Source organism: Onychomys torridus, chromosome 1 (genome assembly GCF_903995425.1).
Source record: "Onychomys torridus chromosome 1, mOncTor1.1, whole genome shotgun sequence".
NCBI classification, from domain to species: Eukaryota; Metazoa; Chordata; class Mammalia; order Rodentia; family Cricetidae; genus Onychomys; species Onychomys torridus.
In genome coordinates, this window is record NC_050443.1 from 176,663,221 (window position 1) to 176,690,357 (window position 27,137).

The following is a 27,137-nucleotide window of genomic DNA, read 5'->3' on the forward strand; positions in this document are numbered from 1 at the left end:
CAAAAACAAATGGAACTAATGTCCCACCTTGACCTTCCCTAAGGCAGAGACTCCAGGACTCTGGTAGCCGACTGACTGCATGACCTCCCCTCCTGGATATCTCACAGGCATCCCAAAGGAGCACATGCAAACCAAACTCTGGACATTAGGTCCTCTCCCAGGCATGCTCTAAGACCCTCCCAGACAGATACCCAGATGCAGAACTAGTCCCTTGAAGGACAGGCCCATAGGTTCAAGGAAATTGGCTCAGACCAGTTGCCAAGGTATGCACATAATATACTTCCTTATGAGCCAACTGGAGTCTGCCTGAGGGCCTAGCAACAGGTGCTGTCAGAGTTCCTGATCGTGCCCAGCCAATGAGGGACAACCATGCAATGCCACCAGACTGGGATACAGCTTGGGTGCTGGGATGAGGGTATATAAGGCCTTCCCCATTTTTGAATAAACAAATCTTCTGTTTGCCTTCAACTGACTCCCTGTGTCTGTCTTGTTGATACCACCCCTTCTCACGCCCTCCTGGGAGGGAGCTGTTAGGATCCAGCAACAGTCCCCATTATACTCTTCCCTAGATGACAGTCCATTTTCTATCACTGTTTGAAAATAAATCACTTTGTTCCCCCATCTCCCCTCATCCCCCAAAGATTTCAAACCCCCCCAGAACATAGGACCCCCCCAAAGGCCTTGACGATGGTCACATCCCAGCACTGAGTAGTACAAGGAACATAGTTTTGTATGACTTAATAAATGAGGGATTCCAACACATGCCACTCAATAACCAGATAATTCTGCCATCTTAGTGCCTCTATTTTTAATGTGTAAATGGGAAAGTTAATGCTTGCCCAATATGTTAGCTGTGAGAATCTGTTCATTCCTAATAAGGTACTATCTGTACCGTATAGAAATGGCAGTAGACACTGGATAGCAGCTGCCTTTTAAAGGTAGTTCCCATACGACGGACATAAGCTTATGCTAGACTGTGAGTTTATGCACAGCCCCATATCCTTGGCTTTTGGAGAAGAGCTGGAGAGACTTACAGAAGAAAAAATGTGTGCGTTCTTCTAATTGTTCCACTGAGGATCACTGAGCCACAAAATGTGGATACTTATGTGACTATTTCCTCATGCCCACCCTCTGGCTGGGTTAGTACACTTTCCCACTACAGTACCCACCCAGTTCTGCAGATGTCTGGGTAGAACCAGGACTCCATATTTGGATAATAACTTACTTGACAACCCACTATTTTCCTGAAATTGCCGTATAGAAGTCCAGTTTGGGGAATGTCTTTTAAAGAAAACATGGAACAAATAACTAGGGCTTCTGTGTAATGCTGCGTGTGCTTATACCCAAAGTAGCAGAGAAAATAAACCATGTGGCCTTTGATGACTCTCAATACATCCTTTTATAAAATACCCATTGAGGGGCTGGGGTGGTGGCTGTTAGAGTGCTTGCCTAGCACACACGAAGCCCTCGGTTCAGTCCCAAGCACCACATAAAGATAAGTGTGATGACACGTATCTGTGAGGAAAGAATACCAGAAGTTCAGGGTCATTCTTGGCTCCATAGTGAGTCAGCAGCCACATGAGACCCTGGCTGCTTCAGATCCCCATTTCTACAGCTAAGTCAAGGATAGTGACTCTTGATTTCTAACACACTGTCACACGTTACCATTCTCTCCTCCACACACACCAGATACTGCCAAATGTCACAAATATACCGGACCAAGGAGCCAGCTAGCCAGCTCTACTCTCAAATGTCCTCTGACACACTGTCCTCACGCACCGTAAATCTGTGTCGATTCTTCACCGAATGAGCAAGAAATAGGCCAGACGAGGAGCCTACTGCCAGGGTAGCTCCTAAGAACATATCGTAGTGTACTCTAGAAAGGAAGGTGATCCCAACTTGGAGACTCCCCTATCGAGTTCCTTGCTGGAGAAACACCGGAACACAGGAAGAAGCAGGCACATACCTGTTTGTGAAAACTGGCTGGCTGGCTGTTGCCTTTCCATGTTTGAAGAAAAAACAATAGTAAATATGGGTGCTATAAAAATTACTATTTTAACAACCTTCATTTCCAGCTTCTAAGCCTGGCAGTCACATGACTGATTCAGCTGGACGGAACAGAGAGGCACAAGCCCTTCCTGCCCCTATGAGCTCTGAGTAGTTGATTGTGTGGGCCACTCTCTTGTGGTGTCTCAACCCCTCTGGCTCCTACAGTCCTTCCTCCCCCTCTTCTGCTGCATTCCCCAAGCTCCACCTAACGTTTGGCTGTGGGTCTCTGCATCTGATCCCATCAGTTGCTGGATGGAGCCTCTGTGATGATGATTATGCCAGGCTCCAGTCTATGAGTGTAGCAGACTGTCATTAGGAGTCATTTCATTACCTTTTTCTTTCTTTTTTTCTTTTCTTTTTCTGGTGGTGTTTGGTTCTACCTTTGGTCTCCAGGCTATCAGGATTCTGGTTCCTGGCCTTCCAGGCAGTGTCTGGCATGGGCTGCCTCTCATGGCATGGGTCTTAATTTGGACTAGTCATTGGTTGGCCACTCCCACAAGTTCTGTGCCACCTTTACCCCAGCACATCCTGTAGTCAGGACTAAGTAGGTTGAAGGTTGTGTTGATGGGTTGGTGTCCCAATCCCTCCTCTGGAAGTCTTGCCTGGTTACAGAAGATGGCCAGTTCAGGTTCCATATCCCCATTATTAGGAGTCTTTGCTAAGGTCACCCTCGTGGATTCCTGGGAGTTTCTATTGCAGTGGGGTTCTATCTCCTTCCAAAATGCCTCCCAGGTCCAGTCATCTGTCTCCATACTCTAACACCAGATGTACTGAACTTGATAGACAAGAAAATGGGGAACAGACTTCAACACTTGGCATAGGAGACAACTTCCTGAACAGAACACCAATAGTGCAGGCACTAAGATTGACAATTAATCAGTAGGACCTCATGAAACTGAAAAGCTTCTGTAAGGCAAAAGACACTGTCATTCGAACAAAACGGCAGCCTACAGACTGGGAGAAAATCTTCACCAACCCCACATCTGACAGAGGGCTAATATCCAAAATCTACAAAGAACTCAAGAAACTAAACAATAACAAACCAATTAAAATGGGGTACAAATCTAAACAGAGAATTTTCAACAGAGGAATCTCAAATGTTCAACAAATCAAAATGACTGAGTTTCCATCTTACATCTGTCAGAATGGCTAAGATCAAAAAACACTAGCTCACGCTGGAGAGGATGTAGAGCAAGGGGAACACTCCTCCATTGCTAGTTGGAGTGGAAACTTGTACAGACACTTTGGAAATCAATATGGCAGGTTCTCAGAAAACTGGGAATCAATCTACTTTAAGATCCAGTGATACCACGCTTGAGCATATACCCAAAGCATGCTCAATAATACCACAAGGACACTTGCTCTACTATATCAGCTTTATTTGTAATAACCAGGACCTAGAAACAACCTAGATGCCCCTCAACCTAAAACTGAATAAATAAAATGTGGTACATATACATAATGGAGTATTACTCAGCTGTTAAAAAAAATAACACCATGAAACCTGCAGGCAAATGGATGAAACTAGAAAAACTCATCCTGAGTGAAGTAACTCAGACCCCAAAAGAGAAACAAGGTATGTGCTCACTAGTAAGTGGCTATTAGCTGTGAAGTAAAATATAATCACTCTATAATTCACTGACCCAAAGAGGCAGGTAACAAGGAAGGCTCAAGGGGGAGGGACTCAAGGGTCTCCCTGGGAAGGGGTATAGAATAATTTCATGGTAAACTGAAGCAGGTGGAGATGGCAACAGAATGGATCAGGTGGGAGTGGGGAGGAAGTGCTGGGAAAATCAATTATTTTGAAATCATAGGTGATGTGTGTCACCAGGCTCTCTGTTTCCCCCAGTATGCACCATGTCAAATGAGTCACTCCTTCCTTGTGTGATATGAGCTTCCACGACATTAAAACCTCCTAACACATCATAGTACCACCCTAGAGGAGTACCTTCAAGAGGTGATGGGGAGTTCTAGAAGTGTGTGTGTGTGTGTGTGTGTGTGTGTGTGTGTGTGTGTTCACACGTGTGTGTTGTAGAGCTGTGTGTGGAGGCCAGAGGTCAACCTCAGATGTCATTGGTCAGGAACTGTTTACCTTGGTTTTTGAGATGGGTCTCACTTGGCCTGGGACTTGCTAACTAGGCATCAAGCTCAGGTCTTCAAGTACTAATTGACTGAGCCACCTCTCCAGCCCCTAGAAGGGTTTTACCCCCAGGGGACCCACACAATCAAGGCCAGTCTGGGAAGAAATGAGTGACATTGAGGACAGTTGCCCATGTGCACCAAAGGCCCCATTCACAATTCTAAGTGCTTTCTTCCCTTAGTATCGAAATTGAAGATGACAATCCTGTGGCAGGGACTACTTCAGAGCTCTTGAAAGCTAAGGTGTGCTCACACTTACTACTCAACTACCAAAAGGCTGGGGAGAAGCCAGCCAGATGCCTGGGCTCCCATCATTCTTGTTTTAGTGGAACTCAGAATGATCTGGGGAGAAGCCAGCCAGATGCCTGGGCTCCCATCATTCTTGTTTTAGTAGAACTCAGAATGATCTGGGGAGAAGCCAGCCCACTTCATCTCTATTATTTTTTCAGTTCTTAAAGTGAGAGAGCACTATGGAATGAGATACCATCTCTGGCTGGCCAGCTTCTAATATGCAAAAGTGGCCCAGAAGGAAAACTACAATTCAATTTTGCAATTATGCTTCTCTCCACTGTCACATATTGAGACTGGAAGACATTATCTATGTGTATTTAATTACAGCCTCAGGCTATGGGTGTTTCTACAGTGTGTCTGTCTGCAACTTGTCTGGTGCATCATTATCTCTTTCCCTCATTTCAAAGAAATAAGAATCTCTTAATGCATGTCACAAACACCAAATAAGGATTGCAGCTGAGATTTCTTTTTAAAGGCAAGGTCTCACTAGAACTAACTACAGATATTAGGATGGCCTTGAACTCAGAAAGACTAGCCTGCCTCTGCCTCCCAAGTGCTAGGATTAAAGTCACGTGCTACCATGCCTGGGACTGGGGCTGAGATATTTGAAGGTAGTTCTCCCCTACGTAAACTCACCCTTAGGGAATTTCTGCCTGGCCAAATCACAAGCTGAAATGGAGGCTGTCTAATCATTTAATCCAAATACTGTTCCCAAAGTCAAAGGCGATGCTGAAAATGCAATGATTTCTCATCAGACATGTTGATTTCCAGCCTTGGTCACACCCTCTGCAGGACAGTTATCTCTCTTCACAGCTTTTCCTTTCTGAAGTCAGAGAAGAAAGAGGTTTGTCTTCCTCCAGGGTTTATTCCTCTGGCCAGTGCCAAGGGTTGGCACCACACCTAACAGGAGGTAATAACTGCCCCTGACATGCTGGTCGTGTTTGTTTCTTTCTTGTTTCAACAATGTAAGTGACCCATGGTACAGGACATACTCTTTGTTTTCTAGTTACAAATGCAGCGATTCTCAAATTAAAACAATAAACACACACACACACACACACACACACACACACACACATCACAAAACCCAAAGATGACCAATTATTATACAAATAAACAGGTCCAAAGGCACAGCTTGAAGGTTCTTGTGTTTTTCTTAAAGGCCACATTTAACTGAGTGGCTTTATCTACTCAACCTTCAGTGGCCCCAGCTCACTCCAAGAGCCAAAGTCCTCAGAGTGTTTCACAAGGCAGCACATGATGGTCATGGTGCTGGCCCCCTCCATCTCTGACCTCCAAAGTGTTTCAAATGCTCCAAGTGTGCGCTGGCTCCTGGCCTCTGTGCTGCCGACTGCTCCCCTTCGAAGCTCTGGCCCTGGCACTGGCAGGACCTGCCCCTTCTGCTCCTCCATTAGCATGTCACTGTCCCTGATCGCTCATGCCCTGTCTGCCAGCCTGTCTCTGGCTTCATTTCCTCCACAGCAGTACTAGTTGACTGGCTATGCATTGTATGAGCTTATATGTCATAAGTACATATTCTATGCTAATAAAATAATGTGCTTCACATGTAAGACTCTAGTAGGTGCCTACTGACTATTTGTAAAGGTTGCTTGTAAAGCTTTTTAGTTAGCATACATGGTATTAGATAGTATACTATCTTCAAAATAATTCATTTTTGTTGATTCTCTCCATACCTGCACCCCATTTTTAGCAGCCCCTTTCTGCCTTTATACCCCATGTCTTGCCTTCTGACCACCCTTCCTTCCACAATGGCTTGCTGCTCCCTCCTGCTTCCTCTTCTAGCCTCATGACCTAAATGCACACTCACACCCAATTATATTCATATCCTTGAACATTAAAAGCTAGAATCTGTACACGAGAGAACATGCAGTATGGTCCCCGCAAGTCTGGGTCACCTTGCTTAATATAGTAATTTACAGATCCACCCATTTTTCTAAAATATTCTTAATTTTATCTTTTCTATAAAGAGTACCTTTTAAAATGCTTCATGTGCAGTGGTAAGTACTGCATCTAAGAGAGAAGGGATTTCATAGTTGTGCAGTCACAGTGCTAGGTGATAGGCATACTGGGTGACTATTCCTGCTACTTAGTGATGAATATTGCTTCTCAAATCTAGTCAGATCTGTCAAATTATCACCCCCTGCCCAGGGTCCCTGTCAGTCTGGCAATGGAGCTGACTCATTACCAACCCTTTTTAGAGAAGTCAGTTCAAACAGTCTCTATAAGTGCACATATAGGGGCGCTCACACAAAGCCAAAGAAAGACTGGAAAATACACTTGGGCAAGGTTGCCAGGGAAGCTGAAACGATGTTGATGGTCTTCCTAAAGGTGAGCAGAGGGCACCCCTCCTGCCATGGCTCATTTTTCTCTCCTGAATGAATAGTGTAACGTAGACATTATTACATGTACTTCAAAAACCAACAAGTGTTTCAGAATCTTACCCATTATTTCTCCACAAATACATCCAGAGCTCAGAGGGCACATTGCCAGAGTCAGTTCTCTCTATCCAAAATGTAGGTCCCTGGGATCAAATCCGGGTCGTGAGGCTTGGCAGCAAGCACCTTTACCAACTGAGTCCTCTCATGATACTCTCTTTTCTGATTCTTTTCTTAATTGAGTAGGATGCTGTATAATTTGACTCTCATGGTTTGATGGAGAATCTGCCTTGACTATCAAATGTAGCAAAAGGAAGAGAAAGGAAAATATGTAGTCACTGACTGCCAAGTCAGGGAACTAGAAGATGACTAATCTCAGCTCCGAGGTCCTAGCCAAGCAGGTGCTCCTCGCTGCCGAGCATCCATTTCCCTCCTCCCCAACAAACATCTGTGTTTGATTGCTTTGTCTTTTGTATCAGAAACAACAGCCAAAGAACCTGGTCCTGACCCTGACATCTGGACAGGCCTTCCAATGCTGAACAACAACAACAACAACAACAGACATAGCATTTAAACAATTTTACAAGTTACCTGTGGCAGTGTTTTATTAAGCCTATCAGTCAAGACAATTAAGGAAACTCATTCAACTGATGTAATGAACATCAGTAACATTTTTCCAGAGCAAACTGGTTAGTTCTCTGTTGAGGCTCCTTGACCAGAGTGTTCAAACATAATTAAAAATGGAACACACCAAACAAGCTCAAGTGTGGGGCAAGAAAAGGACAATCACACGCATGCCTTCTCACAGCACACTAACTGCTCTGAGTTGGCTCAAGACACCAAACTCCTCTCAGGCAGCTGGGAAATTGAGTGGGCTGTCCTGGTAAGCAGGCGTGTACCAACTCACGCTGTGTGAAGGCAAAAGTGATAACTGGCTCCGGAAGAGTGCTGTGACTTGGCTGGCAACCAGCACCTCCCCAAGCCCTTTGCCCAAGAGCTATTACATAAGGCTTCTCCACACTCTGCTCCTGCTTCACAGTCAGCCTCGACTGAGCCTCAGGGAGGGAACGCAGTTATCACGTGACCGAGTCATGTGGCGCTTCAGTCTCAGGGCTGGACATGGAAAAGTCATCCCCAGCTGGCCCCTGACTCCTTACTCAGCTCTTACAACTGGATGCTCTGCTTTTGTAAACACCTGCCAAATTCATCCTACTTAAATGCAAATGTTTGGGTTTGACCTTTAAAAGAATTAATTTTCAAGTTTGTGTGTGTGTGTGTGTGTGTGTGTGTGTTATATTCATGCGTGTATAAACATGTGCATGTGGGTTGTACTTGTGTGTGTTTTAAGTGCATATGTGTGTGGATGCAGGTGTATTGATGGATATATTCATCTGTATACACACACGTGCATATAGGTCCAATTGTGTGTGTTACATGTACACGTGCGTGCAAAGTGTGTGTGTATACATGCATGCACATGTGGAGACAAGACACAGTGGGTGCCAGGCATCTTCCCTTATCACTCTTCTACCTTTTTGGTAGGGTCTCTCTCTGGACCTGGAGTTCACAGATCCCACTGGACAGGCTAGACAGCAAGTGGGGATCCACCAGCTCTGCTCCCCAGTGCTGCTGTTACAGATGTGTGCCACGGCATCCATCTTCTTAACATGGTGGCCAGGATCAGAACTCATGTTCTCAGGGGGTATACCAGGCACTTCACGGAGCCTTCTCACCAGCCCCTCAAGTTTCATTGTCTAACTGCAGGGAATGTACAACCATGAATAAAAACAAATAATGTAGCCTTTAGAAAGTGCAGAGGTGTCGGGCAGTGGTGGCGCATGCCTTTAATCCAACACTCGCGAGGCAGAGCCAGGCAGATCTCTGTGAGTTCCAGGCCAGCCTAGTCTACTGAGTAAGATCCAGGATAGGCACCAAAACTACGCTGAGAAACCCTGTCATGAAACGCCCCCCAAAAAAGGGAGGGGGTAGAAGTGTGACATCTCTTCTGTGATTGTCTTAACTTACTTAGAAAGTGTCGAATCTCTTGCCATTAGTCACTCTGAAAAAAGTAATTCTTATGAGGCAATGAGGCTAGCTTCAGATGAAGGGAAGTCTTTTTACTCTGGGAAGGAAGTGGCCTGTCCCTTGGCTTAAGCAAAAGAGCCGTGTGTGACTTTTATGGTCCTGGAGAAATCAATTGCCTGTAACAAGGCACGTGGTAAGGCAGGAGACTGCACTGAGAGGGAACAGGGGAAGCCAGCCCCAGAGAAGCATGAAAAGTTCTCAAGACCAGGCTGCCTTTCCAAAGCCTCACTGAAAGTTACAGAATAATACCAAACACTTCAAAAAGGTGGATACACAAAGATTCTCAAGGCTCCACTGTCTGCAAAAGAGCATGAAAGATGTCTGTCGGGAAAAGCCTATCAAATCAGGCCTGAGCAATAGTATGATGGAAGACTGTGAAGCCATGAAAAATCAGCATGGGAAGACTTCAACATATACCAAAACAGGCTAACTAGTCTATGTGTGTGTGTGTGTGTGTGTGTGTGTGTGTGTGTGTGTGTGTGTGCGCGCGCGCGCTGTATGTGCACATGTAGGTGTATGCACATGTGTTATATAACAGTCACATGCTGCTGTGCCCAGCCAGATCTTTATTAGTGCTAAGGATCTGAACTCAAGTCCTCACAGCCAGCATTCACTAACTGAGCCATCTCCCCAGCCCACAAAGCAGTTTCTTTTTAATTAGATAGGTAAGCATATGGTCTCTACAAGAGAGTACCAAGAAATGGTTTGCTTACATGTGACACAGTCTCATGTAGCTGAGGCTGGCCTTGAACTCCTAATTCATTCTTGTACCTCTACCTTCCCACTGCTGGGATTACAGGCATGCAGGCATGTACCACTGCTGGGAGGCTGTGCTGGTCAGAGATTGCAGTCTACCATGGCCTGGCAGCTCTCTCTGAGCTCGGCAATATGGACGACTCCCCGCTCCCTCCCCGGTGGAAGGGGCCCTGTTCTCTACCAGACCTTATTTGGAGACTGTCTCTAGGCCCAGTGCCTGACTTATCTCTAGGGTGACCCTGGACACAGTTCCCTGCAGAAGCTTTCCTCTGCTGCCCATATGGTAATTAGACATCATGCTAGGAGCATTAGGATAGGACTGTGCTTCCACAGATGATAACTAAGACTTGTACTAGCTTTATGATAGGAGCGTGATATTTAATGCAAATTAGGTGATGCCCAGCTACCATCCCCAATCCTATATATTCCCTATTCTCTGGAAAAAAGCTGAGCAGATTCACCGAAGCTGTCTCTTGGAGAACTATACCTGTAGTGCTTACAGGCCATACAAAGCTCTCTGTCATCGTTTCTGCCCCTCGTCCTCACAGAATGGTGGTCAACAGGCTGTAGAAAAAAGGGGACCCCTACATACCACCATGCCCAGTTTCCAGGAAACTTATAATAGTCATTAGTGATCCCTACTTGGACTCTGCTGTCAGGGTCTAACCTAGTCCACTGTGTTCTTCTTCAGGAAGGTTCTAGAACCTTCCTGAAGGTTGAACTACACATTCCTAGTATTTAAATTGCTTTGCTTGGAAAGTTAGATGTGGCGATTCATGCTGCAACCCTAGCACTCCAAGAGCAGAGGCAGAAAGATGTTTCGAGTTCAAGGCAGCCTGGACTACGTCATAAGCTCAAAGCTAACCTGAAATACAGAGTAATAATTACGTTGTCTCAGAAACTATCTAATAACTTTACAATTGCTCTCCCTGGGGAGAGGAGCTTTCCTTACTCACTCTGTGCTGCTGGTTCTGTCGGAAGGTAACTGTATGCGTGCATCACTCCTTCATATCAAGAGTCACCCTGGACAGTGAGATTAGCGCTTCAAGTATTAAAAGAAGCTTTTCAAAAACGTTATTCCATATTTATTTATTTTGTATAACTATGTGTGCATGTGAATATGGTACATGTGCCACAATATGAAGGTCAGAGGGCAACCTGAGGGAATAGGTTTTCTCCATCTACTATATGGGTCCTAGGGATCAAACTAAAAATAAGCTATAACTTAATTTTCTGAGTTGTTCCAGGTTACCAGGAGAAGAACTTCTGACCATACTTAGCACAAAGTATCAAGGCCATACTAAATGGGGGTAAAGGAGTCCCAGTATGTCTGCCCATATAGCACAGTTCTGCTAGGTTTGGATGCAAGAAAAATATGTGAACTAATACATTAGGAAGTGGAGAAACACCAAGGATACAAGGGATGATACTTAACAGCTCCCAATGCAGCAGGCAACACAGCATGCCCAGAATGCACCCCAGCATTCTTGCTAGTTCCCAGCATTCTAGCATTCACCTAGTGACGGGGTGTGAACAGGGATGAGAGGGCAAGATTCAAGGTATCTGGCATGCATATCACATTGTAGGGACGCAGAACTATGGGGGGTGGGGGAGACACAGTCACATGAAAATGGCTAACTGGGTTTCTTCCCAGAATACCAGCAAACATGGTGGAACAGTTAGATTCTGTGTGTTGAACATTTCTTGTTCCAGTAGGAAAAAAGTCCCTATCTGTACCCTTGATTGGTTTGAGAGCAGAGGCATATGAGGAAATGTAGGTGAGTCTTCTGAGCAACTTCAAAGTCAGAAGTCACTCCAACTAAGAGGACTCCACCATTCCTCAGGGGGCCTCTCCCCTTCCCTTCCACATCTGTGCATTTCCACCACCATCCAACTGTGCAGATCTTAATGCCGTCTTCTTGTCATTGTCTCAATAATGGCTTGTTAGAGATCTGCTCAGCTTCGAATCTACGTGGGCTGGGAATTCACGTGTCATACTTGATCCTTGGTTTCATAGTCCAGTAGAGGACAAAGGCATCTTAACCGCATCTCGACAGTTCCCTGTGCTAGATGCCAAGATGGGAAAGTCTGAGACGGGAGATGTCGCTTCAGTGGTAAATACTTCCTGCACATGCACAAAGCCCTGTGTTTGTTCTCCCAGCACCATATAAAATGGGTATAGGGGCCATACCTGCAGTCCCAGCACTCAAGAGGCAAAGACAGGGATCATAAGTTCAATGTCATCCTCAGCTGTACAATGAGTTCAAGGCCAGCATGAGAGACCTGAGACTTCATCTCTAATTAATTAATTAAAGCTGGGTATAAATTCTCAGAACTTGGGAGGCAGAGGCAGTCACATCTCTGTGAGCTCAAGGTCAGCCTGGTTTACATAGTGAGTTCCAGGAAGATAGAACTCTCTATTTGAGAGACCCTATCTCAAAAATAAATACATAAACAAATATTAATTAATTAGTACAACAAAATAAACTTGGTAAGTCTATGAGAAGGAATGCACACCTGTCAGAGGAGTAGGAGTTGGCAAAGCACCAAGTGTATTTTCCACAGAGACATCAGGAGAATGAGCACTTCCAGTACAAAGCCCTGATTCAGTCAAAAGCATCCACAGAACTAGGGCAGGCTAATCTCCAAGAACACTCAGAGAATACTCACTCAAATCAAATGTTCCAAACACCAGCACATAAACAACCTCATGTAAGTGTTTATCACTGCAGACAGCTTGGCCAGGGAAGGAGAAAATGCTAAGATAAATGAGTTAATTAAACTGAGTCCAGCCCAGCCCAACACCTCTTTGTTCTTCCTGCCAGCAATCATTCCTTCTGGGTCCCCAGGAGCTCTGCCTGGCCACAATCACCTCTTTTCTACAGTAAAGGTCTGAGTGCCACAGGGACTGCTCATGCTAGCGTACAGGGAACATCTGGCCTGTGGAAGGCAGTGTCATCCCTGCAACTGCCCGGGGAAGGAGTTACTCTCCAGAAGTGAGTGGGCATAGCCAAGGCCTTCCAATGCCAGACACCAGTCCTGAGTCCAACCATCTTTCAGGCAAAGCCTGTATCTGAGCCACACCTGCTGCCCTCACACTTGCCACTGAGAACTCTTCTGCGTGCAGTGAAGGAACACCACATCAGGAGTTGGCTGGCCACTTTGTACACAGAAAAACTTCAGGCAAGTCTCCAGATTGTGTCACCAGGCTTTCAAAGGGACCTGGTAGGAGCTCACACCCTCCCTCTGTCTCTGCTGCCATCATATGCATGTGGCCACACCTGCAGTCCCAGCTCTGCTGATGCCTTAATGGAATGACTGATGAGATCTTCAGTGGGCGGGGCTTTTCAGCCACAGGCCAGTATTTCGTGTGCATGTAGTAAAATTTTCCTCCTTTTCTTTTATGGCTGTCAGACAATCAGGATGCTGTCAGGCTATAAACTAACTCCCGTTTTCTTCTAAGGCTTCTGTGTGTGTGTGTGTGTGTGTGTGTGTGTGTGTGTGTGTGTGTGTGTGTGTCTGTGTGTGTTTTGCTGATAATCAAACCCAGGGCCTCATACACAATAAGCATGTGGTCTGCCAGGGAGCTACACATCAGTCCCTAGGACTTCTAGTGTGTTAACTTATTTTATACTTTTTCATTTTTTTAAAAAACAGTAGCTTACTCTGTAGCATAGGTTACATTACAGCTCACTATGTAGACCTGGCTTGCTTCGACACACATCCATGCTTCTACCTCAGCCTCCTGAATTGTGGGATTTAGACATGAGTTACCACACTCAACTCTACTTAATACACTGGAATTGTGGGTGTGTATGTAAGAAGAGATACCATTTTATTTTTGCCCTCCCCACCATTTACTGAAAATAATCTCTCTTCTTAAAAAGTTTAAAATGTCACCTTTTGTGGGAGCCCGTTTTCAGGTTCCTCGTGGCTTTACCCAGCAGGTCTGCACAGAGGATGATTGGACCACGGGCCTGAGATGGTCTGCACTTGGCTGTGCTGGGGTAGGAGGTCTTTTGCTCCACCCCTTGGTGTTTCTATAAGTACCCTGGGGCAGAGACAGTCAGGGCCCATTGGAAAAGGTTCCAGGCCCTCTCGAGGCTATCCTTCATTTTCTATCTGTTCATCTCTACAATCTAAATCCTTCTATCTAATATTTCCTGCTTCTCTCACTCAAGAAAACTCTGGGGAACTGTGGGGTTGGTGGGTAGCTGCCCCACAACCTTTACCATAATTTTTTTTAAAAAGTTGTTACTGTTCTCAAGTATTTTCCATTTTCTGCTGAACTTTACTCCAGCGTTCACTCACTTATGACAGTTTCCTATTATGTTTTGCTACTTGGTAGGGATAATCTTCCATAATTAGAACTCTAAATTTTTCATTTATTTCATTTAATAAAACTCATTTATTTTTGCAAATACCAGGAGTATCATTTCACAACCCTAAAACAAAACAAAACAAAAAGATTTTGTTGGCATTCTCATTAGGATTTTATTTGTGGAAAAACTTGGAGAAAATGAACTTTTGCTTATTTTGTTTGTGTATGTATGTTTGTATGAATGTATGAGAGGGAGTGTGGTATGTGTGTAGTATATGTGAACATGTGTGTTCAGGTGTATGTGCTCATACACATGTGTGCAAAGACCAGAGGAAGATATTAGGGGTCCTGCTCTGTCACAAACTGAAGCTAGGCCAGCAGCCAGCAAGCCCCAGCATTCTTCCTGCCCTCAGCCCCCACATCATCAAGGTAACAGGCATGCGTACAGCCATATTGCTTTTCATGTGAGTGTTGGATCTGAGCTCAGGGCTTGAGGCTGTGCAGCAAACATTCTTACCACTGAGCCACCACCTCAGCCCTGTTTTGTTTTTTGAGACAAGATCTCACTCTGCATCCTAGTCTGGCCTTGAATTTGTGTTCATTCTGCCTCTGCCTCCAGGAACTGAGATAATAAGCATGTACCACTACATCCATCATTTTTACAGTACTGAGTATTGTTATCTAAGAACATTCCATGTCTCTCCAAAGACTTATGTTTCCCATACTCTTCAGTGTTGGATCTAAACCTTGCTCATACTGTCTGAATATGTTACCATTAACTTTCCACACTTTATTCCCATTGTTCAATATGCTTGGTTATAATTTTAAAAATTCTAAAAAAAAAAAAAACCAAAAAAAACAAAAAACAACAACAACAAAAAAAAAAAAAAAAAAAAAAAAACATACTGTTTTCTATGCCTGGAATACTTATCAGCACTTCCCTGTTTGGTAAATTCTGCTTCCCTCAAATCCTCATTCAAACTTCGCTTGCTTTATCAAGAATTCCTCAGTCCAGTATTCAATCTAGAAGAATCTGTGTCTTTCCTCCCTCGTGCCTCATCTTAAATGTGACAGTGTCATCTTGGTGGGCACACAGTGCTGCGGCTTCTCTAGACTGGCTGCTCATCTCCATCAGTGTGGAAGCTCCCCAACCTGGTTAGTCACAAACACTCAGGCTGCCCATCTTCATCAGTGTGCAAGCTCCCCAACCTGGTTAGTAACAAACACTCAGGCTGCCCATCTCCATCAGTGTGGAAGCTCCCCAACCTGATTAGTCACAAACACTCAGGCTGCCCATCTCCATCAGTGTGGAAGCTCCCCAACCTGGTTAGTAACAAATAATTATTGTGGACAGTGACTGAGTGAATGAGTGAGTGGGTGAATAGATGAATGCCTGAATACTAAGATATCTTTTTTCATGTTTCCATGGCATTTTTACAGTGATAACAATATTGAAATTGAAAAAAGGTAGATTCTAGAATAACATGATGTTTTTTCCCTTAACCCCAAGCTCTGTTCAAAAGATCAGAAAATGACCCAATGATAAGAAAGGATGGACAGTTGAGAATCGAGAGCCTTTCCTCATTGTGAATTTCAGCCTGACTCAAACAGGCAGCATCGTGACACATTGAGCATATTCTGGCATCAATAAGACCTGAACTAAACTCTGTATGAAACACTGATTGGCAGATGATGGTCTTGGGTGCATCTCTCCCCTTGCTGAGGAATCCTTCTATCCACAAATACTCACAATAAATATCATCACAAAGGAATAGGAGATATGCCAGACTCATACATCTGAAATGCAGGACCCCTCCCTCTTTCCTCCTCTTCCATCCCACAAAATGACCTGAATCTTCACAATGAAAATGGAAGGTATTCAAGATCCCCCTTCTTTCTTCCATTCATTTTTCCAACCCATCAGCAGGGCCTTTGTAGCAGGAATCTTAACAGGTCTTATTAATAAAATCAAACCTGAGGACAGTTATGGGGTGAATGCTGGAAGATCAGAGAGACAGAACAGGCCACAGCTACCTCACCTGACCAACTTCTCAGCTTGATCCTGTTTCCTCAGACTGGAAGCCTCTGAGTCCTTATCTGAACGGATCTCAGTTGAACTGCTGCTCCAAAGCCTAAAAGCTTCACCAGCCAAATGCTTCTAGTTTCTGGCCCTCACGCCTTATACACCTTTCTGCTTTCTACCATCACTCCCTGGGATTAAAGGCTTGAGTCACTATGCTTGGCTGTATCCTTGAACAGATGGATTTCTGCTTCTGGAATGCTAGGATTAAAGGCGTGTGCTACCACTGCCTATCCTCATGTTTGATAGGCTGTTCTGTCTCTGACCCCAGATAAGTTTATTAGAGTGCACAATATTTGGGGAACACAGCACACCACAGGCCTTAGAAAGACTTCAGACTCTGATGGCTTCCCACTGGCTACTCTCTCCATCAGCTCCATCTATCCATCACAGTAGCCCCTTAGTGTTCTTCCTGCTTCCGGCCCCACCCGCTCTGGTCTATCATCCACACTGTTGACTGAGTTTGAGGCAGTACCAAATCATGTCACAACTCTCCAAGGAACTTTCCAGGGGTCCTTTCTCATCTCACTGGGTCTAACTGAACAAACTCAAGTGCTTACAGTGGCCTACAAGAGCCAATTTGACACCTGTTAGCTCCCTGACATTAGTCCCATCCTTCTCTCCCCCCGACACACTGGCCCTCCCTGCTGGTCCTTGAACATACAAGTGAGACAGACCTAAGAACATTCAGTGCCTAGAAAATCCTCTACTGGGTGTCTTCACAGCTGCTTCTCTGCTTTCTCTGTCCAAACATTGTCCATTGTCAGCCCATACAGATCATGGCTTCGCGTGTCCTCACCCCTGCAGCCCTCCCATCCGCCACTGTGCCATCTCACGGCAACTGCAGGCATTTTAGTGGTGGTTGTCTCTCCTCAACACACACTAGTAGTTCAACTAACACATCCTGAATGACCAAATAAACGAGCACATTCTTCCTAACTATAACTCTACGATCTATAAAAGCTCCGAACCACAGAATACTCTCCTAAAATAAATGGTCTAGAGGAATGGTGGGTGAGAAACCCAGCCCTTCCCTGGTACCCATGTGCATTACTCACTCAAATAGTTCAATGAGCAAAAATAAAGAGTCCCTTATTTTACAGTGAGATCAAGACACCCCTGGACCCATTAAAGATGCCAACTCTTCAACATTGTTTTGTTTTTCTACTTTTTATGTTTTTTTTTTTTTAACATTTAAAAATGATGTCTGTCTTCCCTCCTCTTTGCCCGGATTCCCAGGTCTCGCCTTCTGTTCACTTCTCTTTAGAGCCGAAAGCCAGAAATAGCTGTTTGCCTCATCGTCCTCACTTCCCTCCATTGTTACCCTCCGGTTCTCTGAAGCCTTCCCTACTGTGGAGGCTTTTGTGTGAATTCCCAGTATGTTGAGTAAAGACTTTGGGTCAGCCTAACTAAAAACATACTTCAGGATATTCTCTTCAGGGAAAAAGCATTTTAGAATTGACTGCACCGCTGCTACAGACAGACCATTAATTATCCTAGAGTGTACTGTGCAAAGGAGCTGGAGGAAGAGCATGCTGTACAGAATACAGGACTGTTTCTTTTAATTTACTAAAAGTCTAAATAACTTCCTTTTTGAGCCTAAAAGAAAATTATCTAATCAAAAAGCTTGAATCATGTGATCTCCAGCCAGTTAGCAAATAATGTTTGAATGCCTGACCCACAACACTGGCTTTTATTTGATTTTAATAATTATACAAAAGATCCAATTACACAAAGGACTTTATAGATTCATCTACTAAATAAGGACTTTCCCACCCACTAATTATTTTTAATGGGCAATCCTCATATGTTGGTAAGTCCATGTTAGATAATTCCCTCCATAATACAACATACTGGGAAAATAAACCCCTACCATATTGGCAGAAAATCAAGCAAGTCGTATGTGGTTGTGCACACTTGTAATCTCAGGACTTGGGGCGGAGGCAGGAAGAGCATGGTTTTTTTTTTTTTTTTTTGTAGGGCAGCCTGAGCAACAGTGAATTTCAAGCCATCCTTGGCTACATAGTGAAACTATCTCAAAACATTAATAACAACAATGATAATAATAACAGACACAGACACACTGAAGTATACATTTTAAAGCTACTTTTAAAATTAATTAATTAGAGGATATAAAACTTGACATTAAAAACAATTATGGATCTGGAGATGTGGCTCAATGTGGCTTTGCCTTGCATGTGCACTGCAGATTAATTAATTAATTATTGAAACAAAAGCACCAGACATCAACTTCCCACAATAGTTTCTCCATCTCAGTAGATACCATCATGTAGATTATTCACATAATTATATATTATATATAAGACATTATATGAATTTGATTTTAGTTGGAGATATAGCTATAAGTCTGTAATAGTTGCAATACCTGATCGTGCCAATAGCCCAGAATGCTCTGGGTTGAAATGAAGAAATGGATAACCCAGAATTTAACCTTAAATTTTAATATAGCTAATCTGCAATCAGGTATGCAGCCATTGACCCAAATTCTACCTTTTGTTTGTTGCTTTGCAGGGGAGGGGAGATGGACAGTTTTCTTTTTGCTGTTGTTATTTTGGTTTGGGGGGTTGGTTTTTGTTTGAGACGGGGTCTCAGACCTCCCCCCTCCACCTAGATTGTTCTGACACTCACTATAGACAAGTTGGCCTTGAGCTCCTGACCTTCCTCCAAAGTGCTGAGATTACAAGCACATGGGTCACCATGCCCACCTTTGGAGGCTTTCTTTAATTAGCATATTAGCATCCTCTGTACAGGCCTAAGGGGAATTTGTAGTCAGTATTTCGGAAGGAAGGTTCAATAAACAGCACTGACCAACCTCAGGCTGACAGACTGACAGCGTCCATCATCCACTACACTGCCTCAAGAAATTTTCTGATATACGTCAGTTCTATTCTTGGATGGTGGGAAGAAGAAAACATTCTTTTCATTGTGGATTCTCTTTTATATCTGTCCTGGTTAAGTTTTATTGGCAACTTGACAGAACCTACAGTCACCTGGATGGGAGGGAGGGGTGGGGGGGATTGGGGGAACTTCCATTGAAGAACTGTCTCTATCAGACTGGCTTGTGGCCATGTCTGTGAGAAATTGTCTAGACTGATGATCGATGATTGATGTGAGAGGGCCCGGCCCACTGTGGACAACACCATCCCTAGGCAGGTGACATGGTGAGAGGGAGCCACTGAGATCTGCTTCTCCAGACAAGCCAGCCGCCTGCCTGCGCCAGCATGCTTCCCAGGCCCATCGTTTTTTGGTTATTTCTCTCTCTCTCTCTCTCTCTCTCTCTCTCTCTCTCTCTCTCTCTCTCTCTCATGCCCCCTTCCCTCCATCTCATCCTGCTTCATTCATGTAAATCCAACTTGCTCTCCAAGAATACAATCCTGTTCGAGAAGCCCCAATGACCCTGTGGTCCTCCCCTGCAGCTTAACAGGGCCACTCACTCCTTTGTGTACCCAGCATCCCCTCATCCCTTGTTATCTACCTGCACCTGGAAACCCTTTTCTAAACATTTGTCTCTCCCTAAAGCACTGTGAGTTCCCTGAGAACTCTATTTATTGTTGTAGTTACTTTATGCAGAAATACTGATAGTCAGATAAACAAATTCATTGAATCCACCCACAAATAATCTTAAACTTTAAAAAAAACCAAGAAAAAATACTATAGACATCAAAGACAAAAATATTCAATAAGTTAATATTCTAGGGACTATTTGGAGAATGCAGCAATGCAGAGAATATGAAAGTATTAATTTTATCAAGTTTGTACAACCTCAAGAAACATGCCTGTCACAAACATATGGGGTCTGTTAATTAACCAACTGCTAATACATAATAGGTGTTCAATACATGCGTGTTGAGGGAGCTCAACTGCTTGCTTAACATGCATCAGACTGTGGGTCTGATAATCAATAGTGTGTGAAACCAAGCCTGGGAGCCCACGCCTGTAAAATCAGCATTCCAGAGTGAGAGGTGGACCAGTCAGAAATTCAAGTCCATCTTAGGCCACATAGTGAGTTTGAGCCAACCTGGGGTACATGAGACCCTGTCTAAATAAAAAATAAATAGGTATTGCTAGATGGACAAAAGTCTACATCCTCAACTAGAATTGAGTTGAGAATTACTAATGAAGTAACTGAGTAGGATAAAATATGCATTTTTCCTTTATTGGATTTTTGTCTCAATTGATTACAACATAGCTACTTGCTTCTCCAAAAAAAAAATCCCATGAAGATATCATGCTGGCTAGTTTTATGACAATTTGACACAAGCTAGAATCATTTTAAAACATCAACTGAGAAAATTTCCTCACCAGGTTGGTCTGTGGGCAAGCCTGTGGTACATTTTCTTGACTGAAGATTGTCATGGAAAAGCCCAGCTCACTGTGGGCAATGCTACCCCTTGCAAAGGGATCCTGGGGGCAACAGAAGGCAGGCTGAGCAAGCCATGAGGAGTAACCCAGTAAACACCCCTCCATGGCTTCCACTTCAGTGCCTGCTCTGATTTCCACTCATGGTGGAGTGTGATCAGGACACGTGAGATGAAATGAACATTTTCCTCCCCAAGCTGCTTTTGGTCATGTATCTATCACAGCCACAGAAACTCTAAGACAAATATACTAAGAAAAAAAGTGCCAACTTCCCAACCTCCTCATCCCTGCCTGTGAGCTAGCCAAGCCAGCCACCTTCCTGCCTCATCCCTGCCTGTGAGCTAGCCAAGCCAGCCACCTTCCCTCCTCATCCCTGGTTCAACGTACAATGAGACTATTTGAAGAAACCATTGAGGAAACAGCTTAACTTACACTGCCATGAAAGTTAAAAATACCAATTGTTAGTTTAATAGTGGATTTAATTGTAGTGCATGCTCCATATGTCTTAAATAGCAAACAAGTGCATGATTCTTCTCTAAATTTTTTAATGAAGTTGTTTTCCTATTGAAATCCAACTTATGTCAGTGTTTCTGGGGTGTTTTACTTTTACCTGCAATGCTGGATCCTAAAAATGTACAGACACTAATCTTTTTAGATCAATGGGATTTATATCCCCCAAGGGTTAAAGACTCTACTGCTTATTATCTGTATATTTAAACAGACACATTAACGTTCTGATCCTGGGGTTTAGTCTCTACCTTCACATGTAGAGATGGCAGCAGATACAGAACTGGCCAAACGCAGGGACACTCCTAGTTCTGAAATCCCAGAGGAGCTATTTCACCAAGCACATGCTCTACTCATCATTTAGAATTTTGTTTCAACTCATGTAAATAAAAATACTTTGCAAAGACATAAATAATAAAAACCCTAGGACTTTGATAACCTCTATGACCTGGTCCTCAAACAGAGGAGACAGAATGGAGATGTCAAATGACTGTCATGAAGCAAGGCAGTCATGTTTCCCTCCCCTTGACATCACAAAATACCTGTGAAGATGTTTGTGAATGCTCCAATCAAAGGACTCGGGTCAGAAAGCGTTGGACAGAGAGCAGGATTTCCCACTTAGCAGCCCATGAGATGTGGGCACTGAACATAAAAACTCCCAAAATTTCAGTTCCTTCTGTAAAATGGGGAGGTAAAGCTAGTACCTGCTCCTTGTGCTATTAAAGGATGAGGTTATATAACAGATGTGAAGTGTCTGACAATAATAATAATAATAATAATAATAATAATAATAATAATAATAAGGCTCAGAAACTAGTATTTGGTGTGATGTTTTCCCCTGCAAGCTCAGTCAGATTTTACTGGACCCAAGACCTTCGCTCATCTCATTACTGTTGCTGGGATAAAATGCTCTGGCCAAAGCAACTTAAGGACTCATGATCACAGGTTACAGCTCATTTCTGTGGGGAAGTCAAGGAACATAAGACACCACCTCCACAACCAAGATAAGAGAAAGAATAAACGTGCTGGAGTGCTCCCTCATGCTCAGCTGCCTGTCTGCACTCTCACACAAACCAGGGCCCAGCCCATGAAGCAGTACCTCCAGTACCCCAGGTGTGGCTTCTTACATCAATTAATAATCAAGATTCTTGCCCCCCAATCATGCCCACAGGCCAACCTGATCTAGATAATCCCTTGAGATTTTCTTCCCAGCCGGGCAGTGGTGGCACACACCTTTAGTCCCAGCACTCAGGAGGCAGAGGCAGGCAGATCTCTGTGAGTTTGAGGCCAGCCTGGTCTACAGAGCAAGCTCCACGACAGGCACCAAAGCTACACAGAAACCCTGTCTCAAAAAACCAACAACAACAACAGCAAAAAGGTTCTCTTCCCAATAATCCCAGGTTGATAGTTAAACTAACCAACACAATTATCACCATGCGTGTTGTGTGATATTTGTTTGTGTTCTGACAAATAAAGCTTGCTTGATCAGAGGGCAGAGCTAGCCACTAGTTAACCATAGAGGCCAGATGGTGGTCATCATATAGAGACTGTCTTTGTACATCAGCACATGGGTTTGAAAGGGAAACAGGAAACCATCCTGTTTGAAGATAGGCTCAGAAATACCTAAGAAAGGAGGTTCCATCCAGGACTTAGAGCCCCTTTTAGCCACTGGGCTATCTCTATCTGACATCCCAGATAAACCACAGACACCATGTGAAACTGATGATGTCCTCTGGTGGACTGTATGCTCCCCAGGACATATCAGGGTTCCTAGTGGTCAGTGGGCACCAACAGTTAGTGAGGCTTTGCCGGAAGGGATTTTAGTGGTATCTAAAACCAAGTTAACCAGTCTCTCACCCAAGAGAGTTTTACAACTTCTGACACATTTTCTCCACGTGCCCCTTGCTGTCTCTAGTAAGTACAAAGGTCAGGGTTGAAAGCCTGGTCTTCAGAACACTGTTCAGACTCCCAGGACCAGAGTCCCTGGGACCACACAGGAGAGCCTGGTCATCAAGTGCTTTCCATACATGCTTCATCCTTTTTCCTTCCTCCAACCCTAACACACACAAAACATTGGCCATGATTAAGTTGGTCATAACTCGGGGCCTCAGGTCACCTCTACAGCCTGATCATCTAAAACGTAAATCCTGGCCCCTCGATCCCATTTCTAGATGGGAAGGTGAACAATCATCAGCCAAGATCAGATTCCACAAGATGGATTTGAAGCATTCTGAATAGAGATTATTTATGATAATCCCCAGCATGGCCCTGAAAAAGGAGAGCTTAATTATCTAACAATGTAATTGAATACCTAACTTTCTCCCTTACCAAAAAGGGCCAAAGCCTCCGAGTTTAAAGACCAGCTCTGCAACCTGTCACAAGTTGCTTCAAGGGGAGTCAAAGATGTCGAAGTTACTGCTTTGCAAATACACTTTCTAAAAATAATCAATATTTTCCTTCAATGCTTATGACAAAGCAACCAAGCCACTTCGTTTTAATTGCTTGCAAGCTGCACAATGATTTGATCTCTTTAATATTTCACTCATAGTAGCAGCCACTGAGCTATGACTAACTTACTCTCCCCGGCATCATTGCTGGCTCCAGATGGCAAGAAACACATTCCCTTCACTCCTGCCTGAAAAGCAATTCTGATTTTCCTCCTTTCTTTTTCATCCTTCCATTTCACTGCAGTAATTATTTCTGCTCCAAAACAAAACGGGTGGGACGAGAAAGAGGACACCAGGCAAGGGTTAGTACAGGTAAATTTACTGCTTTTGATGGATTATGAACCCTGCAGCTTTAAATCTTGCTGCATCAAGCCTTGGATTTCTTCCATATCTGTGCTACAAAATGGTAACAAGAAAGGAGGAAAAAATGCCTCTTCCTCCCAGCCAGTCCCTCCACAGCTCTTCAGCAAGACTGGCAGTGGCCAGCCCATCCCCCACGCCCTCCCAGCCCAGAGGCGCGCAGCTAGTACAGGTGGGCTGGGCACCGGACCTTGGCCCTCAGGCTTCGCCCACATCCGGCGATCAAGGTCAAGGGCACTCGCTTCCTTTTCCCAGCCTAGGAGCTCCGGGAGCCGCTGCCAAAGTTTCAGGCCCGGCTGGGGCCAGCGCGGCTCTTACAGCCCCTTGCCCTCGGGCACCTACCCAGTGCCCCCTGCTCCAGACCGGGCGCTGGGTCCGCACACCATGCCACCTGGTCCCCACTCACCTCGGGTGGACATGGCTCAGGCAGCTGCAGCCGAATCCGGAGGGAGAGGAGAAACCCGCAGGGCAGGGCGTGGGGAAGACAGGATCCCGAGACGCGCACACAGGCTCGCGCGCCTCCCGGCCCTGGCGGACGCCTCCCGCAGGACACCTGCTCGGCGGCGCTCCGGGCGGCCCGGCGGGCAGGCTGGATCTGCAGGGCGCGGCGCGGCTGACAGCAAGGACCGGCTGGGCGGGGCCGTCTCCCCCGCCCGGTGCCCGCAGGCAGGCCGGGCCCACTCGGGTCCAGGGGGTGCTGGGGACGCACGGTGCCCTCTTGGCTATCGAGCCGGGCAGAGCTTTGTTCCTGAGCAAGGTGGGGCATGTAATGGGGTCTGCGTCGTCCACACTCTGGCCCCGAGTCCCTGATGATGATGATGATGATGATGATGATGCGGGTGGGGGGTTGGGGGAAGGATGGTTGTCAGTGAATGCTTTCCAGCTTCCAGTCTTGGTCCCGGAGAGACATTGTTAGGAGTGATTCTATGCCTTGCGTGAGTGCTGCCCTTGACTGGAGGAAGAATTCCATGGACACCTGAGGGGGTTTGACTCTGACTGTCCAGCATCTTTGGCAGTTCATAATAATAGGTCCGGCAATTCAGAAATGTTCAAAGAACAGGTGGACACAATTCTAGGGAAAATAATCAGTGGATAATTGGAGAAAGCCCAACCATATGATCCATGGGGAGGGAAGTGTTAGAAAAAAGTCATAATGAGAAAAGAAAATTGCAAACTTCAATAGCAACCACTAAACTCAGCGACTAAAATCAACTCGCTGTCTGTCGCCTTGACAACATCCCTTCTCCTGCCTTTTAGACAGAAAGGTAGCCAACGGATCACAGTCCAGTTGCTCCAGGCTCAAGATGCCTTTCTTCCCCTCCAGCCTCAGCTCACTACTAATTCTTATCACCTGAGTTAGCCCATGTCAGGTAGTAGGTCCACAGTAGTGAAAATGGGCATGCCCATGTCCAAAGGAGCTTGCATCTCCTGAAATGTTAAGAACCTTTGTACCTTGCACATGCCTGTCCCACCTGAGTACCTCCACCTACTCCTCAAACACATTACATGACTACTCTGTCTGCTGACATTTCTCAATAACGATGTTTTCTGTCCACCACCTTTCTTCATCCTCACTACTCTTTGTAAACACCTTCCTCTCCACCTGAATTACCCTATAAGCAATCTCATAAAATGTCTCACCTTCTTCAGTGCCCACTGACCTCTCAACTTCCACATGTTTTCAGAAAGGCCTATTTGTGCCCAACACACAACTGCTTAAAATATGTTGTTTTGTGTTGCTGTTTAATGATTGTGTTGAGTGTTTTCTCTTCCCCCAAAGCACTGTAAAAACTCCATGAATGTTGCAGTCCTGCTGAATTGACTTAATTCTGCAAGTATGTTATAGAACATGTATTATAGTGGATGTCCTACAGGAACAGAGGGCCCAAAACGGGGTGCCTGTCTACGCGTGGCCTTGTGACAATACCTAGTCCTTTTCTTCATCTGCTGCTGTCATTCTGGTCCTGGTGACCTCATTGTGCAACCACAGATAGATACAGTACAAGCAGATCTTACCCTCATGTCCTTAAGATTCTTGGAATAGACCACACAGATGGCCATACAATATGCTCCTAACTATGTCTGGAATAAGGCAATGTACACCGTGTTTTCAGGCAGAGAGCAAGTGCAGCCAGCCCTCGAGTTAGCTGTGTAGTCCACAACTTCCACCAACTGTGAGCCAAAACTATTAAACAGAACGGTGTATCCTGTCAGACACAAAGGCACAAGCCTGCAGTCCCAGCTCCCAGGAGGCCAAGGCCAGAGAAGAGGATCATGAGTTCAAGGCCAGCCTGGGCTACAAAGCAACACCTGTCTAAAGAAAACAAATGGTGTTTGTATTGATCATGGATATGTTTTTCCCCCTGGTTTTCCTAAACTACCTAATATATCATTTTATATTGCATTTACATTGCATTAGTTATTGTAACTAAGCTGGAAATGTTTTAAAAAACACAGGCAGAAATGTACAGTTTACACACATCTGTGACAACATTTAATAAATTTAATTAATTTTTGACTATCCACTCCAAAGGACACTGGAACTAGTGGACACTGAAGGACATGTGTACTCAGGACCTGGCAACTTAAAAAATAGGTTTACTGTTAGAGATTATTATTAGCTAAAAGTAAGTTTTCCTATTAGTTGGATTTTATCTTCAAGTTTAGTATCAGTTCCAAGTTTTAAAATATATGTGGTTAGTTTATATATCTTTACTTGTTTAGTGTGTGTGTGTGTGTGTGTGTGTGTGTGTGTACACATGCTCGAACATAGGTGCATGGATGGGTGTTGGAGGTTGGATCAGATGTCTTTCTCTGTTGCCCTCCGCCTTATTTTTGAGATGGGCTCTCTTCACTGAGCCTGGAGCTCACTGTTTCCATTCTCCTGGTTGGAGGATGGGATCTACCTGTCCCTTCCACACCCCTAGTGCTGGATTCAGGCACATGCCACCATACCAGCTTTTATGTGGGCTCTGGGGGCCTGAATACAAGTTCTAGCACTCCAGGGTAAGCATTTACCACTGAGCCATCTCCTCAGCCCCAATGACTTGTAATATGCAGCAATGCTACTGTGGAATGCCCTGAGTCAGTCATGCTCCAGAATATCTGTAATGTTAGAAATCTAAGAACTAATTCTCCTAACCTCTAAGAATCAAGACAGTCTCTTCTGAAATCATAACTGTTGTGCAAGCAAGCTGGAAAGAACAAGAAATCTTTGGAAACATAATGAGTGCCACTTTAAAGATTAATAAATGCTATACTATAAATTTTATACTATAAACTAGAGGAGTTTGGATTGACCAAAAGAAGAAACTTATTCCAATCTG

At 44.6% G+C, this 27,137-nt stretch overlaps 1 protein-coding gene across 2 annotated transcripts in view; it reads right to left on the reverse strand.

The window, feature by feature from the left end:
- Positions 1-24,609, reverse strand: part of Ablim1 (actin binding LIM protein 1) — a 291,354-nt gene extending 266,745 nt beyond the window's left edge. The window contains exon 1 of one of the 2 annotated variants that reach the window (XM_036173639.1): positions 24,218-24,609. In XM_036173639.1, the coding sequence (XP_036029532.1) occupies positions 24,218-24,230 (13 nt within the window). In that variant the 5' untranslated portion in view covers positions 24,231-24,609. The remainder of the gene's footprint in view (positions 1-24,217) is intronic. The other variant, XM_036173682.1, reaches the window with a different exon arrangement.
- Positions 24,610-27,137: the final 2,528 nt, after the last annotated feature.